The following is a 22551-nucleotide window of genomic DNA, read 5'->3' on the forward strand; positions in this document are numbered from 1 at the left end:
ATAATGAGGAGTTAAAGATTATAGGAAATGATTCTAACAATATGCTCAGACCCAATTCCTCTTCTGGACTCTAGACTCTTCTCCTGAAAGCACTGAAAACTCCACATGCCATCTCTCTTTTTTTCCCCCAACTCTCCCTTCTTCCAATTTAATAATTATCCTGAGGCACCAGTTAAAAATCTTCAATGGATTCCTATTGCCTCTGGCTAAAATCTCAACATCCTAGCTTGGTATTTAAAACACTCCAAGATCAGATTCCATCTTTAGAGATCTAGTTCATATTACTTCCCTTTACACACACAGAATATTCCAGCCATGGCTGGAATTCATCATTCCCTCTCTTACTGGAATGCATTTTTTTTACCTTCAATATAGAATTATTTAAGATTTGAAAATATTATGCCTTTTTATACTCACAATATTCCCTGGAGATAAATGTTATTATTCTCTTTTTTGTTGTTCAGTTGAATTCAACTCTTGGGTTTTCTTGGCAAAGATACTGGAGTGGTTTGCCATTTCCTTTTCCAGCTCATTTTACAGATGGAATAATTGAGGCAGAGTCACACAGCTAGTGTCTGCAGTCTGATTTGAATTCAGTTCCTCCTGACTCCAGAGCCAGCATTTTATTCACTGTACCTTTTACAAATGAGAAAACTGAGACTGAAAGAGGTGGTGACTTGCCTTATGTCACATAGCCAGAGAGGAACAGTATTTGAATTCAATTTTTTTCACTCTAGGTCAAGCGTGGATCATATCCACTGTACCATCTAGCTGCCTCCAAAGTTCAGCTCAGATGCTATCTCTCTGGTCAGACTTTACTGAACACTGTGCTAAGTATTGAGGATATAAATAAGAAAAAAACAGTCTCTGCTCTCAAGGGGCTTGCAATCTAATGGGACAATACAACACATAAAAGAAAGCTGGGGACGGCGGTGGGGAAGTTTATTCTCTTTTTTTAAATGGAGTTTAGGGTTTTGCGCCCCACCCCCAGCAAAGAAAGGGGCAGAGGGTACCGATGAGGTGTGAGTACCAAGTCTGATTTGATGTCGCAAGATATTTCCCAGTGATGAGTTTGTTGGGGAAATGGTGAAGAAGTCACAGAAGTCCAGAATGAGGGAAATGAGATGTCTGGTAGCTCTTGCTCTCTCTGCAAAGCACCTGGCATTTACTTAACTGTAGACTTGCTGTGGAGTCCTAGTAGAATGTAAACTCTTTGGTAGTAAGGACCATTTCTAATTTTTTCCTATTTGTGTCCCACAGAGCCTTACTCGTAGAAAGTATTTAAGAAACGATTTGGAGCATCAATTCCTAAACTCATCCCACAACCCTCCCTAATACCCATCACATTCGTACAGCTTGTACTAGTAATATGGATACGCAGGTTCGGAGACCGAGGCTTTGAGACCCGCGGCATGATGGGAATTGTAGTCCAAGATCTCTTTCCCGGACTTCCCAAGAAAACTGCGAAAAGACAGGACCAGAGGCTCTGGTCTTCCTGCGCATGCGCACATCACAAAAGGAGCTAGCATGGCCGACCCATTAGTTCAATCCGGCAAGAGGAAACGCGAGGAGGAATCGGAGTCAACCCAGACTCCTGGGCCCAGAGGCGACAAAGCAGCCGTAGGGAATGGAACCGCTGCCTCCACCAGTTTCCCTTTTTCCGGCTTCCGATTGCAGAAAGTGCTCAAAGAATCTTCGCGGGATAAAATAATTTTCCTTCATGGGAAGGTACCATTCATTCCGCTCCTTGGGGGAGTGAGGAGGACGGGACTGTACCAAGCCTTACTTGGGTGGTTCATTATTTCTCCACACCTCACCCCTCCCCGCCTTAGGCTTCGGGGAGTGTACCAATCACTGAATAAGGAATACGGGATGTACCAACTAGGGTTTAGAAGAGGGAGAGTGACGGCATTGACTCTGCATTGAACTTAGAGCCCTGTGCAAGACTTATTCTTGTTCTGATATTTACTCAGATTTAGATCTCGGGGGAAGTACTTGGTTGTGGCCCTGACACTTTAATTTGCTTCATGACCCAGGGCCATAATAATAATACCAGCAAATAGTTACAGCTAGCATCTACGTAGCACCTGCTGTTTGCCAGACCCATTATACTTTACAGATGAGAACACTGAGGCAAACGAGTTGAGTGACTTAACCGAGACCACCCAACTAAGTAAATGGCTAAGGTTAGATTCGAAGTCATCTTTTTCAGACTAGACCCAGCTTCCCTAATTCACCACACCACCTAGCTTGGCTCTAAGTTACAGCCTGAGACTCAGTTTCTATTTAAGCTCCTTCAGGGCAGAGGTCCGTTGCTGCTTTTTATATCCCCAGTTCTTAGAATGATGCGAGGCATAAAGGTGTTTAATGTTTATTGAAATATTGTTGAATTTGCCTGTAAAATGGCGATAATCCTTATTTTACCTATCTTACAAGGTTGCCTTGAGAAATTCACTTTAAAGACTTTAAAGCCCCTTAGTGATGTATATTATAAAATGAATTATCATTACTGACCGCTAACAGCTAGGTGGTGAAATATATAGAATGCCTGGAATCAGGAAGACCCAAGTTCAAATCTAGGCTCAGATACAGCTTTGTGACCTTGGACAAATGACTCAATCCTGTTTGCCTCAGTTTCTTCATCTGTAAAATGAGCTGGAGAAGGAAATAGCAAACTAATCCCCTATATTTGAAAAAAAAAAGGAAAGAAAAGAAAAACCCAAATGGGATCAGGAAGAGTTGGACATGATTGAAATGACTGAACAACAACAAAGAAGAAATCCAAAGAATGTAGGAGATATAATGCCGCCTTCAAGGGCACAGTTTTAATCAGGGAGACAAGAGAAGGGTCTTTATTTTTATTTTAAAAACCCTTACCTTCTGTCATAGAACCATACTAAGTATTGGTTCCAAGGCAGAAGAGTGGTATAGGTTAGGTAGTTGTGGTTAAATGATTGCCCAGATTCACACAGCTAGGAAGTGTCTGAGGCCAGATTTGAATCCAGATCCTCTCTACCTTAAGTCTGGCTGAGCCACCTTGTCCCCAGGACAAATGTTTTTAATAATAGTAGTAGCTCAAATTTCTTTTGAAATTTAAGTTTTTTTAATTGAAAATTTTTATTTAATTAATTTAAAATATTTGTCCACAGTTACATGATTCATGTTCTTTCCCTCCCTTACACCCCCCCACCTCCAGCCCATGAGCAATTCCACTGGGTTTAAATGTGTCATTGGTCAAGGCCTATTTCCATATTATTAATATTTGCACTAGGTTGATCCTTTAGAGTCTACATCCCCAAACATATCCCCATCAATCCATGTGATCAAGCAGTTGTTTTTCTTCTGTGTTTCTGCTCCCACAGTTCTTCCTCTGGATGTGAATAGTGTTCTTTCTCATAAATTCCTCAGAATTGTCATGGGTCATTGCATGGCTGCTAGTAGAGAAGTCCATTACATTCAATTGTACCACAGAGTATCAGTCTCTGTGTACAATGTTCTCCTGGTTCTGCTCCTTTCACTCTGCATCAATTCCTAGAGGTCATTATAGTTCAGATGGAATTCCTCCAGTTTATTATTTCTTTGAGCACAATAGTATTCCATCACCAACAGATACCACAATTTGTTCAACCATTCTCCAATCAAAGGGCATCCCCTTATTTGAAATTTTAAGTTTTGTGAAAGTGTTTTGCAAATATTATCTCCTTTGATCCTCACAATAGCCTGGAAGGTAGCTGCTATTTTTATCCCCTTATAGGTTAGGAAACTGAGATTAAGTGAATAGTCCAACGTCATACTATTATTAAGTGTCTGAGGCAGGATTTAGGCTCACTTTTCTCTGCCTCCAGATGCAGAATTCTATCTACTGTGCCTCCTTGCTGACTTTTATTATTAATAAAATTATAAATAAAAATGAGTAATCGTGTTAATAAATATAACGGGGCCATACACAAAAAGGAACTGAGAACAATTACTGAGCAATTATAAAACATTGACTATGTGTCAGGTGCTAAAAGATCTAAGACAAAAAATGGAAACAATCACTAATCTCAAGGAGCTCAGCAAGAAGATATTCTTTGAGAAATGATAATAGATTAGTAATAGCAAAGAGGGTACCACTTAGTCCAAATATCAGGGCCATGAGACATCCCTAACTTTCCCAGACTTTGAGATATCAGGATCTTTCACCTATGGCTCGATTTTGAGGTTGCTAGCACTAGGCATCTATATCTCCTTCTGACTAAGTTCTCTTGATTTCTCATGTCTCTAGTCCAAAGCTCTTACTGATGATGGTCACCAAAGTACTCTTTAATCTAAGAGTGGGGAAACTAAAATTCTGATTCTAGATTCAATACTGACTTGCTTGGGCAGGTTTAACTTCTTTATGGAAGAAAGGGGCCAGGTTAAGGTGATAGGGCAGTCCTAGCTTCTGGTTTCCCACAAGGACCAGGATAGAGTAAAGTCAGACAGGCTCTGGGGTTGTAAAGGTTAAAAGTTATGGTTGAGACTGAATGTAATAATTATTTGGTCGCCAAGGATTTTATTTATAAAATCCTAAATGAAATACCCAAGTCAGCTGGAAATTTTATGGTGATTTAATTCATAGTGGAGGAGATTAAGGAGAAGGAAGAAGGGAAAGGAATAGGTTTTCTCCCCTCACCTAGCTAGTACCAAGGCAGGAAGAGAAAAGTGATAAGGTTTTGGAGTGTGAAGGAGGAAGAAGTTAGCTTGAACTCCAAAAAGAAGGGCTAAGCTAAGATGCTCGAACCTGAATCAGCTCCAAGGCAAACTCACTGCCAAACCCGGACAAAATAACTGCCACCACTCCAAGATGTAGGAATGCCTAGCACGCTGCCAGCTAGAGTCGCCTCTCCAGGGAAAGAGGAAGAGAGAGGAAGTGATGTGCCCTATATAGACGGTTTTACATCACTTTCCTGCATCTCATTTTTACTAATGATAGCTTAGCTTGACTTAGGACAGCCCAGGGGTCTGTCTGCTGTTTCTGCACATGTCTGTTGAAGGCCATCTCCTCAGATAATTAAATCTTTCAGTTTGGTGCAGACCTTTCTAATCTTGTTAAACTAAGGAGGGGGGGGGGGGATGTAAGAGTTTCCATAACCTGATTCTGTTATTCCAAGTATCCCCATTGTTACTGATCAGGAAATAGCTAAATCAGATCTTCTAAAGTACAGTCTGATTAGGGTGGAATAGTTTTAAAATTCACAGGGTATTCTCCTCTGCTGTCTCTGGGCCTTAGTGATTATTCTGAGCTTCTCTGATGCTTCCTCTCCCCACAGGTGAATGAGACCTCTGGGGATGGAGATGGGGATGATGCAGTTGTTATCCTAGAGAAGACTCCCTTCCAAGTGGATCAAGTGGCTCAGCTCCTGCTGGGGAGCCCAGAACTCCAATTGCAGTTCTCTAATGACATCTACAGCACCTATAACCTGTTCCCACCAAGGCCACTGAGTGGTGAGCATGGGGGATAGGATGGGAAGACAGTGATGATGGGAGGCTATACAGGCAGATTTCTAGGGTTCTGTGTGCATGGTAACTGGGGAAGGAATCCGGGGCTAGAGAATAGAATAGATTTTGTGTGCCAGTAATAGATTTTAAAATGTGAAGAATCTCCATCCTTTCATCCATCTCTGTGTTGTGAGATTAAAGCTTACCAATTTTCTTTCAATAGTTATATTTCATTCTATTTCCTTTTATAATCACACATCAGTAAATGCAATGCACTTTTTGCAATGTACTCTGTAGTTTTATTTCTTGCTTTGGCTTTACTTTTGCTTACACTTAGCATTAAAGCACCGATTTACTTTTATGAAATCTTGCAACTGTCTTTTTGATTGATTCACTATTGGTCTCTTCATCAAGAAAGGTTTTCTCCTGCTTCTTTGAAAATGTCTTCATATCCTTGATGGCAACAAATACTTAGGAAACAAAGAACATAACAAACACTTTGGTCTCTTATTTGAATAAATCTCAATTATTCTGTCTAAGAAATCTTAAATAATTGGCCACTCTGGATTTACTTCCTTAGAAGTTGTCATTTTGTTAAATGTACCCATTAATTTACAAGGGTGGGAAATAATCACAACAAAAGCCACTGTGATGAGCTGTGAACAATGGCACCACCCAAAAAAAGGCTTTTTTGGCCATATTTTAAATTCTGTTTGGATAATTTTCTGCTACCACAAACATCCCACCCACAAAATTATGGAATTGTCATTTAAAGATCATTCTCTTTTTCACTTTTTTTTTATTTTTAAGACTCTTACCTTCTGTCTGATACTGAGTATCATTCCAAGGTGGAAGAGCAGTAAGGGCTAGGCAATTGAGGTTAAGTGACTTGCCCAGGGTCACACAGTTAGGAAATGTTTATGGCCAGATTTGAGCCAGGACCTACCATCTCTAGGCCTCTCTCTCTACCTACTGAGCCACCTAGCTTCACTGCCTTATCATTTTTATCATGCCTATAAGTCACCTCCATCCCCACAATTGTATCTTTGATATTTTGTAACAAGCATTACCATTTTTCCTGCTCTTCATTTTTCAAGGGCTAATTACTTCATTTCCTATAGTCTCTAGTGGATGATTCTGGGCTCTTCCTTTTCCTTCTAAATCATTTTTGCTTTATTCAAAGCACTGTTTTAGGCACTGAAAGAACATTGTTTAAGACTAAGACATAATCCTTGCCCTTATCGATTCTATTGAGGCACAAAACAGAAATACACATCTTGGTAGTACACTATATTACCTCCTAAGCCCATCAGAGGAATAAAACAAAATTATCCATAAGTTCTGAAGGGACCAGGTTGGAGTTTGGAGGGAATTGGGTAGAACTTCAATGTAGTTACTTAATTCTGAAGCATAGGTGTGAATTCAGTGAATGAGGAAGCTTAGGAGGCCATTCCAGACACAAGGAAAGATACAGAGGAAAAAAAAAATCAGATTTTTATCAGAGTTCAGAGCCTAGTTTGGAGGGGCATAGGATCTATAGAAGAAAATGTGAAATAAGATTAATAAAGTGTGATGCCAGACTGAAGGTGGCCTTGAATAATAGGTGAAAGGAGTCAGAGGTTGACTTGCTTGGCAATTGGGGGCCAGGGAAGTTTTTTTTTTTTTAAACCCTTACCTTCCACCTTAGAATCAATACTATGTATTGGTTCCAAGGCAGAAGAGCAGTAAGAGCTAGGCAATGGGGGTCAAGTGACTTGGACAGGGTTAAACAGCTGGGAAGTGTTTGAGGCCAGATTTGAACCTAGGACCTCCTGTCCCTAGGACTGGCTCTCTATCCCAGCTGTCCCCAAGATTTTTGAGAAGAGTAACATGACCAGATTCAATAAAAAGATTACAATCTGGTAGAAAAATAGACATATTGTAAGGGAAGAGAAGAAAATGAAAGTAATAAGATCTGGTAGGAGATTATTACAGTAATCTAGGTAAATTAAAATAAAGCCCTGTACTAGGTGGTAGCATTGGGAATAAATGAGGGATAGGTGAAAGATACCAGAAAGTTAGATTCAATGGGATTTGGTAACGAATTACATATAATAGGAGGCAGCTAGGTGGCTCAGTGGATTAAGAGCCAGGCCCAGAGATGAGAGATCCTGAGTTCCAATCAGGCCTCCCACTTCCTAGCTGTGTGACCCTGGTCGAGTCATTTAACCCCCATTGCCTACCCTTTCTGCCTTAGAACCAACATAGAGAATTGATTCTAAGATGGAAGGTTATTGCTTAACAACAACCCAAAAAGCCATAATAGGCAAAGGAAAGAAGAGAATCACAGATAATAAATGTTTATTGAATTGAATGACAAACACCAAGATTTCCAACACAAAAGACTGATGAATGGTGGTGCTACTGATAGAAATACTAAAATCAGACAGAAAAGCAGATATAACTTGCTTTGGGACATATGAATTTGAAGTGACAGAGAGATTTCTAACTAAAAACTGTGTAGGTAGTTAGAAATTTGGATCTTGAGCTTAGAAAAGAGGCCCAGTCTGAAGATACAGATTGGAGAGTTACCTACATGGTATTTTATACTATGGGAGAGAATAAGATTGGACAGTATAGAAAGACTATTCTGCCACAGCATGGCCTTGAGGGGCGGGGATGGAATGATATTACAGGGAAAGGACAGAAAGACTGGCCTGAATGAGGAGGGGAAGGGTGAGGACTACTTCTTCTGTCGTCAGAGGGAATAAGACAAGTGATAATGCTGAGAGGTTTTGTTAAACAGAAGAGAAGAGCTGATGTGACTAACTTTGGATGGCTTCTTCTGAGTGAAAGAAGCAGCTAAGTCTTTTCCTCTAAATGTCGAGAATAGTACAGTGGAGAGCCAAAGGAATTTGGAAAAAGCTTTGGAATGGCTTCTTCCTTCCCCATCCAACCCCTCGTTCCCAGACTATAAGAGTAATGGTCCATTTATATCATAAGCCTGATTGCCTTCTGTGGGGCCTCCACAATGTCCTGGCTCTCTACAAAATCACAGAATCTTGAGTTGGAAGATAATCTGAAAGTTATTCATTCCAACCTGTACTTGAATAGGAAAACCCTACATCCGTGTTGGTGAACCTAGGGTATAGGTGCTCCCTTTCCCCTTTCCACACATGTCAGAGAATATTTATCATATGACCTGCCCCTCTGCCCAGCAGCCCAGTGGGAGTGCTTCCTCCCTTCCCCCTCTCCATGTCCACCTGAGGACATTCCTCACATGACCCACTCTTCTGCCCAGTAGCCTAATGGGAGCATTTCCTCCCTTCCCTGTCTGGGGTAAAGTGCTGTGGGGGCTCACATGTGGTATGAGGGTGCAGTTTGGGCACTTGGTCTCTAAAAGGCTCGACATCACTGTCCTACATCATCTCCATCCAATGGTTGGTTATCTGTTTTCCTTGAAGGCTTCTGCTGAGGTAAAACCTACTCCCTCCCTACTACCCCTCTTGGGTAACTCATATCATTCTCGTTTGTTTTCACGTACACATGTTTTTGTTGCTTAACTCACAAATTCAAAATAAATTGCCTATAGGATTTGTTAATGATAGCAGCAAAATATTATGTATATCATCACCTAAAGCTAGTAATTGTTGGTTTTATAATAATTTTCTTAGCCTCAACCTCTATTTCATTTATTCTTTCCAAATGACCTCCCTATAGTTAGAGAAGAATACCGCCTTGTGTCTTGCATCATAGTTCCTAATGATGAAACACTATTCCAGAAAATTAGGACATGCTACCTCCCATGCCTCACCCATCAGATTCCTTCTCTTCTTCTTTAGGAATTTCAGTGACTTCAACTTCTGTTTTAGTTAACAGAGAGGCTATATGGTCGGTCCTTCCTTCCTTCCTTCCTTCCTTCCTTCCTTCCTTCCTTCCTTCCTTCCTTCCTTCCTTCCTTCCTTCCTTCCTTCCTTCCTTCCTTCCTTCCTTCCTTCCTTCCTTCCTTCCTTCCTTCCTTCCTTCCTTCCTTCCTTCCTTCCTTCCTTCCTTCCTTCCTTCCTTCCTTCCTTCCTTCCTTCCTTCCTTCCTTCCTTCCTTCCTTCCTTCCTTCCTTCCTTCCTTCCTTCCTTCCTTCCTTCCTTCCTTCCTTCCTTCCTTCCTTCCTTCCTTCCTTCCTTCCTTCCTTCCTTCCTTCCTTCCTTCCTTCCTTCCTTCCTTCCTTCCTTCCTTCCTTCCTTCCTTCCTTCCTTCCTTCCTTCCTTCCTTCCTTCCTTCCTTCCTTCCTTCCTTCCTTCCCTCCCTCCCTCCCTTTACCTTCTGTCTTAGAATTGATATTAAGTATCATTTCCAAGGCAGAAGAGTGGTAATATGGTAATAGCTAGGCAATCAGGGTTAAGTGACTTGCCCAGGGTCACACAGCTGTGACATGTGTGAGGTCAAATTTGAATCTAGATCCTCCCAACTCCAGGCTCCAATGTGCTACTTAGCTGCCCTGAGGCTATCCAACTCTTACCACTTTAGCTGGGACACTTACTCCCTTTCGAACCTTATTCACATAATCTCCAATCATAGCAACATAACTGATCTCAGAGGATTTTTTTTTTTGAGGCTAGATCTCCCTTTCTCTCCTAGACCAGTCCCCTCTGTTGATTAACATGGGAGCTTTGACCCATTCTATTTCCAACCTGGGCCAGTTCACCCCTCCTTAGGCAGCCTGGTGGTCTCCTAATCCCAAAGTTTCCTGTATTGGTGCCAGACTTAATGTGGACATTTGAAGAGTTTTAGCCTTATTATACCTCAGAACTCCCAAAACTCGGGCATTTTGCCAAGATGTCTGGCACTGAGAAGTTTTGTATAAATGTTTATCAACTACAAATGATCATTCAATAACTGCATTCTTAGCAATGGGCACTGTCATGATTTTCAGAATCTTTTATTTTCATTCCAGCGTTTTCTTTTGTGTTTTTTGAGTCAATGATTCTTAGCCTGGAATGTACTAAAAGCCAGCGACTGCCACCTCCTAGAACTCTGCCTTCATCAGTGGCACGTATGACAGTTAATGTATTAGTAACTCAAATTTTCTTTTCATTCACTACTACATCACTTGTTTTACTTAGCTTTATTACATCTGTTTTATCATAAAATTTACCATTTGTTCATTAAACTTTACTTTTTCATAGTCACTAGTAGTAGTCTCTAATTGTTCATGAATTTCTTTTTTTATTTGAAAATTTTTATTTAATTAATTAATTTAGAATATTTTTCCGTGGTTACATGATTCATGTTCTTTCCCTTCCTCCCAACCCCCTCCAACTCCACTGGGTTTTACATGTGTCATTGATCAAGACATTTCCATATTATTAATTCAATGATTTCTTATATCCACTTTTAATTTGGGGATTTTTTTACCCTCACACTTCAAAAGCATGGCATCATTCTTTGTCATAAAAACCTTCCCATCTTCTTAGAGTCATGAATATCTTCAAAGTTCAGAGTCAGTATTTCATTTCCAAACGTACTGCCACTAGAAGTAGCCAACCTCCTTAATTAAGCTGACTTTTTTTTCCTGTTGTCATCCAAAAACGTTTACTATCACAACAGGTGACCTAAATTTTAGCCTGTTTAAAATGATTGGATCAAGTGCTTCTCTTTTGATCTCTTCAGCAATTATGACCAAGGACTTATGGTGACCAAATGAAATTTCAAGACCTGGGATGTGAGATTGAACTTTTTTATTTATTTTATTTTACTTCATATTTCTGATCTTTGACTTCATTAATAAAATATGGAGAGGACATGTGTTAAACTTCATGCTTTTAATCATTACTGCTTTTTCATTCATTATTTTTCCATCCTTCCCTATAATGATTCACTTTCACACAACCTTTTTCATTTCATGAAATATTATGTTGCCTGTTTATACCATGTCCATTTGCAGAAATTATAGCCATCTGAGTGATTTCTTCAGGGGGTTGTGACGGCTCTAGACTGCTCCTTTCATCTCAGTAATGATAGTGGCAGTACCAGCATCACTCCTCTCCACCAGATTTAATCCTTTGCTAATCTTCTCAAAGCCTTCCTTAGCAATGTCTGTGCAAGGTCAGTGGCGGTGATAATAATGTTCCAAACCTCTTCATTTATTTCATTAGCAACATCCTGAACTCATATTTTTATTTTTGTTCTTCAAGGCATTCACTTTTCCTAAAGTCTCATTGTCTCTGTTACTTTGAGACTTCCTCAGCTCTGTTCATTGAATCACAGTTGACTCTTTTGGCCCCGTAACAGCAACGACTTCCACTAAAAAGACCGACACCTTGAAGCTATTAGGGCTTAGGCATCTGCTACAAATTTGACATCTTTAGCATAAGCACAAGTCAGGTGGGGAAAAGTGAGTGTCCTGGATCCTGCTTCTCTCTGATGAAAAAGTGTGAGCAACTGAAGTGTTTTTTTTTTTTCCAGAGGTGGAGGTTGAGGGTGGGGATGGGGCAAGTAAGTGCTCAGTGCTGTTATTAGTAATGAGTTCAAATTGTTAGGTCTCTTCCTCATATGTAACCAGGTCCACCCATTGATTCTAGTTCTGCCTTTTTGAGCATGATTCCTCTTTTGTAGATTACTGTCACATGTCTCCTAAGCCTTCTCTCTTTGTTTTGTTTTTATTTTTATTTTCAAATATTTTTTCATGTTTCCATGATTCATTTTCTTTCCCTCCCCACTCCCAGAGCTGATAGACAATTCCACTGTATTGTACAAATGTTATCTTTTTCTAGGCTAAACACTATCAATTCCTCTCATTGTTCCTTATGTAGTCTGAGCCAGGTTAGATTTGGAGATTCCCAATCTGTGTCATTTTGGGGGGTGGAAAGTTTTTACTGAAGGGATGCATAGCTTCCAGTATATGATGTAATACTGATGAGAAGTACCATATCTTAGAATCTCGTACCTGGAATCAGGCTTTAAAATACTCCTGATAATGAACAAAAATTCAAGCATTTCTAATTTAGATTATTTAATACATATGTCTACTTATTGTTAGGGTAGCATCAGCCACACAAAACTTTAAAAAATTTTTTAACATTCTTTTGACAAACATGAACTTTCCAAAAATAAGTAAGAACTGAAAAGAGGATTGAATATAAAATCAAAAGTATCTTATTTTTTTAAGTCTACATTAAATTTCACACAATAGTACCAGTACTTCCCCTTCTGAATCTCCTTCTGCCCTCTTCGAAATAACTACTAATTAGAACTTCAATATGAATGCTACTCAGAAAACAATTTCAGTTGCTTCTCCTGGTATGGATTCTATAGGAGACAGAGGTTAGGGACAAGCTCTGGAGGTTCCTCTCCTTCCTTATAAAGTATATATTTGAGATGACCATTCAGAGCCTAGCCATGAAAAGGAAGAGACTGTTTGTCATTCAGGTGCTCACCCACAGCACTGAGCTAGGGCCAGTCATGGACATTTAACAGCTTCAGGGGGATGTGGAAGTTGTCTCCAGTCTCCTTACTTTATAGATGAGTAGGTGGGATAAGACCTTTGATCAGGTTCTTTAGGGCAGTGCCTGGGTCTTGCATCCCCTGAGAGAGGCCAGAAAAGGTGTTTAATAGATGCGGAATAAATCCTGATTCAATTCTGAGCCAATTGGACAGCAGCCACAAGGTGGCGGTATTAGCGTGGCACTGTGGGTAATGCACAGCCTGCCCAGGGCCAGAATGGCCAAGGCTCTCCACTGAGCCAGGCCCAAGGTCAGAGCACCATCTTCTGTCTCCCTGCCTGCTCCTGCCCTTCCAGACACAACATACCAAACATGCTCTTCCATGGTGGGGGCTCTTATCCTGGGCCCCATGCATTTGTTGTCTTTTAAAAACTATCTTGAGGGGCAGCTAGGTAGCACAGTGGAGAGAGTGCCAGGCCTGGAGGTGGTAGGGTATGGGATCAAATCTGGCCTCATACACTCCCTAACTGAGTGATCTTGGGCAAGTCATTTAACCCCAATTGCTGAGCCCTTAATACTCTTCTACCTTAGGATAAGATAGTGGAATGGGTTTTTGTTGGTGGTGGTTTTTTCAATCAATATTTTGATAATTATATTTCAGTATAAAATTGGTGTTCTTTGTCATCCTATGTATTTTATTTTATGTATTTAAAATCTAAGAAGGGGTCTGTAGGTTTCACCACATGACACATGCCCTAAGAGTCAGCATTCTTAGCTGCCTTCTCGTTTTATCACTCAAATTAACAAGCTTTTATTAAACATCTATCTTGTGTCAGGGCATTGTGCTGCATGTTGGAGTCACAAAACTCCTGGGTCAATTCAGAAATTCCTCCATCTTCGAGGTTCTTCTCTTATCTCATGAGATCCCTTCCTTTCCCAAGTTTCTACCTATCTGCAGGGCATTTCTAGCTCCTAGATCTGCTGCTTCATTTTGTTTTTTTTTCTTTTTTTATTTAATCAGTATATTTATTCAGCCTTTCCCTCCCCTCCCCTCACCACAGAAGGCATCATCTGGCAAAATACGTAGATTATATTCTCACATTTCCACGTCTCAGTTCCTTTTCTGGAGTGAACATTTATAAGTGATTCTTCCATTATTAAATCTGTAGCTGTATTTAATGTTCTCTTGGTCCTTCTTATTTCAGTCTTCATTATCTCATGTAATTCTTTCCAAGTTTCCTACTGCTGAATTTTTACCCTCAACTTCTCCCTTATACACTTTGGCAGGATTATTCCCAAACCTTTGGAGCTCAGAGGTCTTTAAAGATCATCTCTCCCAGTTCTCTGATTTTACAGGTAACATCCAGGTTAAATGAGTCATCCAAGGATGTATAAGAAGTTAATGGCAGAGCAAAGTCTAAAGTCCTGGGCTTCCTGATTCCGTACAGCAGTGTTATACTTGTGGTGGGGTTTTGGTAGAAACCTTCATGATTTGGTGACTAGCACCTAATCTTAGTGCTCTCTCCAACCAACCAAAGTAGGTGCTGGTATTAGAACATTTCCGTTGAGCAGCCAATCTTGTTCATCCTCTGGCTTTATCTAATCCTACTGCTCAGACACTCATGAGTCTCCCATCATTGGAGCCCATTCATCTGAGATCCTTGTGACATCATACCTGTGGAGGGAGATAGTGCTGAGAGAGGGAGGGGGTGTTGACTTAGAAGCCAGGTTTACTTTCTGAAAAGGCCAATTGTTTTCTAGGATACAAAAAAGGGAATGGAATCTCTGGTTGGGTAGGAGGAGGCTAGAATATGAGGGTGAAGGGGGGTCAGGAAAAAGAGGAACCAATTCTTGGGAGCCATGCCCTAATATGCTTCCAAGAAGCTTTGGGACTTTAGCCCCAGGCCAGTTGGTTTACACCCTATAGTTTTAGGCTATATACAATTTTGAAAAGTACCAAATGTCATTGGACCATATGGCATTTTACAACCATTTGCAGAAGCTGTTAAGTTATTCACAAAAGAACCATTACGACCTCTAACATCATCAATCTCAATATTTATTATTACACCAATTTTAGCCCTAACCCTAGCCCTAACCATCTGAACACCACTACCTATACCTCATACCCTTATTGACTTAAAATTAGGACTCTTATTTATCATGGCCCTATCAGGACTATCAGTTTATTCAATTTTATGATCAGGATGAGCATCAAATTCTAAATATGCCCTAATTGGAGCCCTATGAGCAGTAGCCCAAACAATCTCATATGAAGTTACATTAGCCATTATTTTACTTTCCATTATACTCATCAATGGATCATTCAACTTAAAAAACCTAATAGTTACTCAAGAAAATATATGATTGATCATGGCTGCATGACCTCTAACCATAATATGATATATTTCTACATTAGCTGAAACATTGATCTCCTTTCGACCTAACAGAAGGAGAATCAGAATTAGTATCAGGATTTAATGTTGAATATGCTGCAGGACCTTTTGCCATATTCTTCCAACAGAATATGCAAATATTATTGCAATAAATGCTATAACAACTATCCTTTTTTTAGGCCCACCATTAAACCATAACCTCCCATATGCTAATACCATTGATTTCATAATTAAAACAATACTATTAACAACAGCCTTCTTATGGGTTCGAGCATCATATCCATGTTTTCGATATGATCAATTAATATATTTAGCATGAAAAAATTTTCTACCAATTACCCTAGCATTATGTCTACTATTTATTTCTATTCCCATTGCATTATCAAGTATTCCTTCACAAATATAATATATCTGACAAAAGAATTATCTTGATAGGATAAATCATAGAGGTTTAAATCCTCTTATTTCTAGAACAATAGGAATTGAACCTACATCTAAGAACTCAAAATTATATGTGTTTCCTTTACACCACATTCTAGTAAGGTCAGCTAAATAAGCTATCGGGCCCATACCCCGAAAATGTTGGTTTACACCAACATTATTCTTTGTCCTCCCTGATTTTACATGGAGGAAACTAGAGCCTCAGAGAATGTGGTAGGGCCCAGAAGGAATATACAGAGAAGGCACTGCAGGGCAAAAGTACCCTTTGCTATCCTGAAGTCTGTCGAAGTGAAAGTTTTTAGTTCAGACTTTTTCTTCTTGGATTTTGAGTTTTACTTCTTTTATGCTGGGCTTCCTTTCCTCTTTCTGTTTTAAATGGTTATCTGCATTAGGACCTTTCTTTTTCTCTCTGGGGAAATGTAACTGAGAGCATTAAGGAGGGTGGTTGGCCCAGTTGCTGTGGTTACACAGAACTTCGAGGGTGACTTTGGCCCTGTACAGAATTGGTACAATGTGGATCATTTCTCTAGGAGCTGAAGAGGAGGGCTGGGTACCAGGCACTCCAGGCTCTGCTCTATCACAGGCCAGCACGGGACTTTGGCAATATCCCATCTTCTCCTGGTTCCTCTTCAGCTCTTTTTGCAGCTGAGCCAGAGGAGAGTGTCATTAGAGAAATGACAGTTGTTAAAAGGATGCCAACTGGGGATGCACAGCTGGGGATGGTTGTGGCTAGATTTCTTCTAGAGAGACTCTGTGACCTTGACTGGTCACTTCCTACCTCTCAACCTTAGCTGCTGCTTCTATAAAACCAGAGGGCCAGACTTGGTGATCTTTGAGGTCCTTCCCAGCAGTGCCAGTTTGTGAATCCAAAGGCTGTGTAGCTAGCGCTGCGGCTTCTCTCATTCTCATTTGGTGGAGGGTAACGTAGCTTTGAAAAAGCTTTAAATTGGAGCAAAACCTCATTATGGCCTGGGAAAGACCAGAACAGAATGTTGCTGAGACACGACAGGAAAGTTTGTCCCAAACCTTTTGCCTTTTTGGATCTCAGCACAGTGTCTGACACATAGGAGTTGCTCAATAAATGCTTATGGACCCCCTGAATGACTATCCCTGGGTTTTATAACTGCGGGATGGAAAAAGCAGCCTGAGACCTAGGTTGGATCTGGCCCCTACTACTTATGGGATTGTGAGCAAATTACTCATTTTTTTCAGGCTTATTTCCTTATTGGTAAAACAAGGAGATTGGACTTGATTTCTAAAGCGCTCCCTAGTTCTAGATCCTTATATTTTCTTTTCTTGAAGCCATAGACTCCATCTTTAGAGAGAGATCAGTTGGCATTTAAAAGAGAGTTAGTGGAGGGCCTCCCAGATGTCTTTTCCATACAGTGCTGGAGGGAGAAGGCCAGACTGATCCCAAGAGAGGTCAGCTCTTGCAGCTCAGGCCCAGTTAGGAAATTTATGTTTTGAGGAGCCAGAGTCCTTGGGACATGAAAACTCTTTAAGTATTGCTTTCAGCAAAGTTGACCTACATTTCTTGGAGTATTTCAGGATCTCCTTTAATTTCCCCACATGTGTGTGACTAGCAGTCATATGGAGCACATTAGTCAGTCAACAAAAAGTTATCAAACATCTTCTGTGTGTAAGTGCTAAATCACACTGTTACAGGCCTCAAGGAATTTACTTAGATGCTAGGTGGGGGAATAAGACATACCCATATGGAAAATTAATCGGCTATCTAAGGTATCAGATTAGTCTATCAGTAGGCATTTATTAAGTTCCTGCTATGTGCCTAGCACTGTGCTAGACTCTGGGAACATAAGTACAAAGAACGAAATGGTCCCAACTTGAATCCTCTTGAGAGAGAGACCATTTAGAGAGAACAAAGACAAAATCAGTACAAAGGAAGAAGAAGCACTAGCCATGGTAGATTAGGAAAGGCTTTATGCAGAAGGTAGTGCTAGAGTGTAGCTAGTTTCGTGGAAGCAACAAACAGACTCGGACACACCTCAGGAGACTGTGGAGGACAGAAGGGCCATGGGACCACAAAGAGTCAGGTGCGACTACAAGCACTAGAACTGAGATATAACAGATAGAAGTGATTCTGCAAGGCAGAGATAGTGAGAGGGTGTATTCTAGGCATGAAGGGCTGTGGGAGCATGGGGGGCTGAGGGGTGAATGTGGGAGGGGGAAGCATGCAAGAGCAAAGAGGCTGATTTGGCTAGTCCATAGAATGTGGGAAGGGGAATGATGGATAAAGAAGCTGGAAAAATATATTGGGGCTAAGTTGTCAAGGACTTTAAATGCTAAGCCCTTCCTTTAGATCCTAGAGTCAATAGGAGACCATTGGCTTTTACTGAAAAAGAAAGTGATAGTCCGATATGCTTGGCAGTGGTATAAAGGATGAATTAGAGTAGGGAAAGACTGGAGGCAGGAAGGCCAGTAAGGAGACTGTTATATTGTTAGTCTTGGCAAGAGCTAATTAAGACCTGAACTATGTGGGAATAATGAAAAGGAGATCACTGCAAGAAATGGCAAAATTTGGCAGCAGAATGGATATATGAAATGAGGGACAATGAGTAAGGGGTTGTGAACTTGGGACACTAGGAACATGATGGTGCCTTGGACAATAAGGAAGTCCAGAAAATGAGTGGGTCTGAGGGGAATGAGTTCTGTTTTATAAACGTACTTGAGATGTCTATGGGGTAGCCATTTTGAAATATCCTTCAGACAATTGGTGATTGTAAGAATGGAATTCAGGAGAGACACTAGGGCTGGATCTGTGGGTTATCTGCGCTTTTCTTTTTGGACACTGTCATCTTTTGGATTAGCTGTCCTTGGACTCAGCCACAAGGGTACACACATGGAGACTCAAGAGAGCTAATGCCACAAAGTGAGAAAGTATGGGGGGAGAACAGAAGGAGGTCCAGAACAGAGCCTTGGGATACAGCTGCATTTAGGGGACATAGTGTGGATAAAGAGCCAGCAAAGGAGTCTGAGGACAGTCAGGCAGGTAGGAAGATCTCTGTGATCTCATTTTGAGCATTCCCTCCAGTAATTCTGATCCCAGTCCATTGATTCCTTCCCATCCATGACTCTTGTTTGAGTTTTTACTATAAGCTCACCACAGGAGTCACTTAATATACCAACCACTCTTGCTTTTCCTCCTTTATCAAGAATCTGCCAGTAGGTGTACAACCCTTCCATCAAATGTTCTCTCTTGTTATTGCCATAGGACCAACCTATCTTCTTTCTCACTCATATGTTTTTTGGATGACACCTTTTATTTTCATTTTCCTTTATCCAATCTTGTTTTAATGTATCAAGCCTGCTCACAAAAGCCTGCACAGAGTCTGAGTACTCCATTATGGCATGGAGGTGGCCCTGGGTTCTTGCAGGCAACGCACAAGCCTAGGCAGGTTCTGCCATGCTTTAAAGTTCAGTCGAAGCAATGGATTGGTTTTGCTTTTTGAGACCCATATAGCTAAGTAGACAGAAGCTCAATCAGCAGTTGGCCAGTCATGGGGATAGATTCTTTGGCCACAGCAACCTACGGAACAAAGGAGACATGTTCTCACATGTCAGATGAGTGGTATGGAAAATGAGCACTGAGCCAGAGCAGGCAGGGGAGATTTCTAGCAGAAGGTAGAATGTGAGCCAGGTTTTGGGGTTAAGGTTTGGATGAAGGTATGGGGTAAGGTAGGGAAGCATCGTGCACAAAGGGGCAGGAGGAATGTGTCTATAGTCCATAGAAGAGTGTTGGTTCTCTTTTCTGTGTGAACAGAGGTTTGATGTCCACTCAGTATTTGAAGCAGGGCTTTAGAGATGAGTCAGGAGGAAGGAGGCCCAGAGAGTTAGGGCAGGGACTTATTTTAACATCTCTTAGTGCCTCAAGCCTCCCCTCCCAATTTTTTTTAAAACCCTTCTCTCTTAGAATCCATACTAATTTAGTTCCAAGGAAGAAGAGCAGTAAGGACTAGACAACTAGGGTTAAGTAACTTGCCCAGATACATAGCTAGGAAGTGTCTGAAGTTTGAACCCAGAACCTCCTGTCTCTGGCCTGACTCTCTGTTTACTAAGCCACCTAGCTGTCCCTCTTCCAGAATCCTTGAAGGCATCAAGTTCTTTTCTTCCTCTTTTTGTGTACTTCAAAGCTCCCCATACCAAGATATTAAAGTTTTCTCGAAGATTTAGAAGGAGGTAAGGGAAGCAGGAGATAGAGCAGATTGAGTGACAGGCATCCTATCATGGGTTACTCTCCACTACAGGCCAGTATGGGACTTTTGAAGTGTCCTGCCTCCCTTGGGCCTTCATGTAAGTGTTCTTGTAGCAGAGTCCAAGGACAGTTAATAAAAAAAGATGACTATGTCTAAAAGGAAACCTTTGTTCAAGGCATTAAAGAAAACTCAGGATCTGTACCAGCTGTTTACCAGTTACCTGATCCCTCTTTTTTTACTTCCCCTCCCTCTTCTTTCTAGACCTGCTCACTCCTCCCCACCTCCAGACCTATAACACTCTCTTAGTGTGTTCAGGATCCTCTTTCCAGTTTCTTTTAAAGGTCTATCTTCTGTGGAGGTCTGGCTTCTTTGAGTCTACTGAAAAATGTCATTGCTTCAGGACACCAAATTGTGTTGTTCCCACAGCCAGCAAAAAATTAACTAGCAAATTCTCCTTCTGAGATGGAAACCCTTAGTGGGGCCAAGACCCAAGTCTTGGTGGGCAGCTTCAGGGCACTTGTCAGCAAAAAAGTTCTGCTTACTCAGAGGACCTGAGAGCCAGGCTTGGGCTGGACCCAGATTGCCCACAGCGGCAGCTTATTCCATTTCTTCATTTGGCTCTGTCTTTAAATTCCAGGCTGTGGTAGCCTGGTCCTTTTGCCTCCTCCCACATCGGTGGTTAGTCTCCTGAAAGCCTTTGTGTGGGTCCAGCTTTAGGTTTCAGTGGCTGCCAGACCCCTTTTGGAGAGGACCACCCTGCACCTTTTCCCATTCTCCCCTTTCTCCTTATTAGTCCATCCCCAACCCCAGCCTCACCCCCAGACACAAATAGGAGATAGTATGTGGCACAATATTTCCCCATCAGCTTTGTGTTGAGACTTGGAGTCTGTATTTTTCTCAACAGGATACAAGGAAATGACTTGAGATATGCACTTGGGGGGAAGGATTACTTTTTTATAGCCCAGGACGTCATATATGGTACTTCCTGTTCTGGTATGGCCTGCTCCCTCTCTTTTAGAATAGATTTTTTTTTTCGGAATTTATTGCCCTGAACCAGAATTCAGACGTGTGACTATTTCCATACACCCACCAGGAGTCACTGTCCTGATCCTCATATTTTGCTGAGTGACACAAATAACTATATAGACATCCTACAATATAACATTTCCCATCATCAAAGTCTCATAGTTTCCTTCTCTCCCTCCCCCCTGAAGCCAGCAATGAGAATATAGATGGAAGCCACTTTTTGGTCCTCCTCTGGTTAGGCCCTGGGTGGGGGTGCTGTTCTTCTTAAGAGAGCAGGATTTGATTCTGAACCTGGAAAACCATTCAGCTCTCTGGCATTTTGTCATTTAGCCTACTGTGGCTGGTGAATAAGGAGAAAAAAAGGCTGAGTCCCTACTCCCAGCCATAGCCTTCAAAAGATTGGAAGGAGAGGTGGAGGAACCAGGGTCCTAGAAATGAATCCTGGCAGACCTAAGACCATGCTTAAACCAGGCCTCTGCCTCAAAAAGCAGTTTTAATCTGTAGTGGTACCAGGTAATTAGTGGTTTGGGGATATGTTGTTGAGACATCCAGCAAGTGAACCACACCCTTTGGCCCAATTGATCCTCTCTTTGGAGGTACTTCTGCAGTTTCCCTGAGAGGGTGGAGAATTTACTCTGTAATTCTTGGGCTCCTGCCCCCCCAGCTGTTAACAATCCCCTTGCCTGAATGTGGAAGCTAAAACAGCCACTGCTGGCTTACCCCTTACCTCCAAATGGCCCATCTCTTACCTTTTACCTTAAGCGGAGGAGGATAGAGAGTGTTGGCTAGCAAGAGAAAGGCCCTGGGATAGGGTTTCTTAACCTAGAGTCCAAGAACTTGTTTTTTAAACAATCTATTTTGATCACTGTTTTTCAGCATAATTGGTTTCCTTTGTAAACATTTTAAGAAGAGGTCTAATAAAGGGATTGTGGGACTCTCAGAAAGTGAAGAAGCCCTGGCCCAGGAAGTGACACCTCTCTCCCACCTGCTTCTGCCCCATTGGCTCTTGATGTCCAAAACAACTCTAACCTTGGGCCTGAATTCAGGCCGGCCAAGTTGTGGTTTCCAAACCGCTTTGACCTCATTTTGAAAAGTCCACATCCCCAGATCATGCCTTGCTATTGTTTCCCTTTTCTCTCCTGGGCCTAGCACATCTGGGTCAGATAAATAGAAACTGGTTTATTGTAATGAAGGGAGAACAAAAACCACAGCCTGAGCCATGAAAATGATCTCATGCAGTAGAAGTCATTAGGGACCACTGGAAAACAGTCTTGTTTGAACATGTGTATGGGAAGGAGAGCAGACTGTATGTGGTTTGCATTTTCGTGTTTCTTTTGCAGTGGCGTTTTCCTGGGGATTTGGGTAATCTGGGTTTGGCAGGGAACAAGAGAGGCATCTGCTCTTCACTCTCCTTCAGGCTGCCCCCACCTGCAGCACTGTCTCTTGCCTTCTGCCTCTGAAAACACCTAGTCCTGGGGGCCATGACTGCAAATTGGGAATGGACAAGGGACTTGGTGGTCTGCCCAAGAGCATCGGAGCCAAAAGAGTATTCAGGCTGTCAAAAGAAACGTATATGTCAGAGAAAGGGTGTGG

At 41.4% G+C, this 22551-nt stretch overlaps 1 protein-coding gene across 2 annotated transcripts in view; it reads left to right on the forward strand.

The window, feature by feature from the left end:
* Positions 1 to 1492: 1492 nt before the first annotated feature.
* Positions 1493 to 22551, forward strand: part of DCPS (decapping enzyme, scavenger) — a 47322-nt gene continuing 26263 nt past the window's right edge. For both annotated transcript variants that reach the window (XM_001372330.5, XM_007495102.2), the window contains exons 1-2: positions 1493 to 1728; positions 5295 to 5469. In XM_001372330.5, coding sequence (XP_001372367.1) covers positions 1528 to 1728; positions 5295 to 5469 — 376 coding nt within the window. In that variant the 5' untranslated portion in view covers positions 1493 to 1527. The remainder of the gene's footprint in view (positions 1729 to 5294; positions 5470 to 22551) is intronic.

This window comes from Monodelphis domestica, chromosome 4 (assembly GCF_027887165.1).
Source record: "Monodelphis domestica isolate mMonDom1 chromosome 4, mMonDom1.pri, whole genome shotgun sequence".
In the NCBI taxonomy this organism is placed as follows: domain Eukaryota; kingdom Metazoa; phylum Chordata; class Mammalia; order Didelphimorphia; family Didelphidae; genus Monodelphis; species Monodelphis domestica.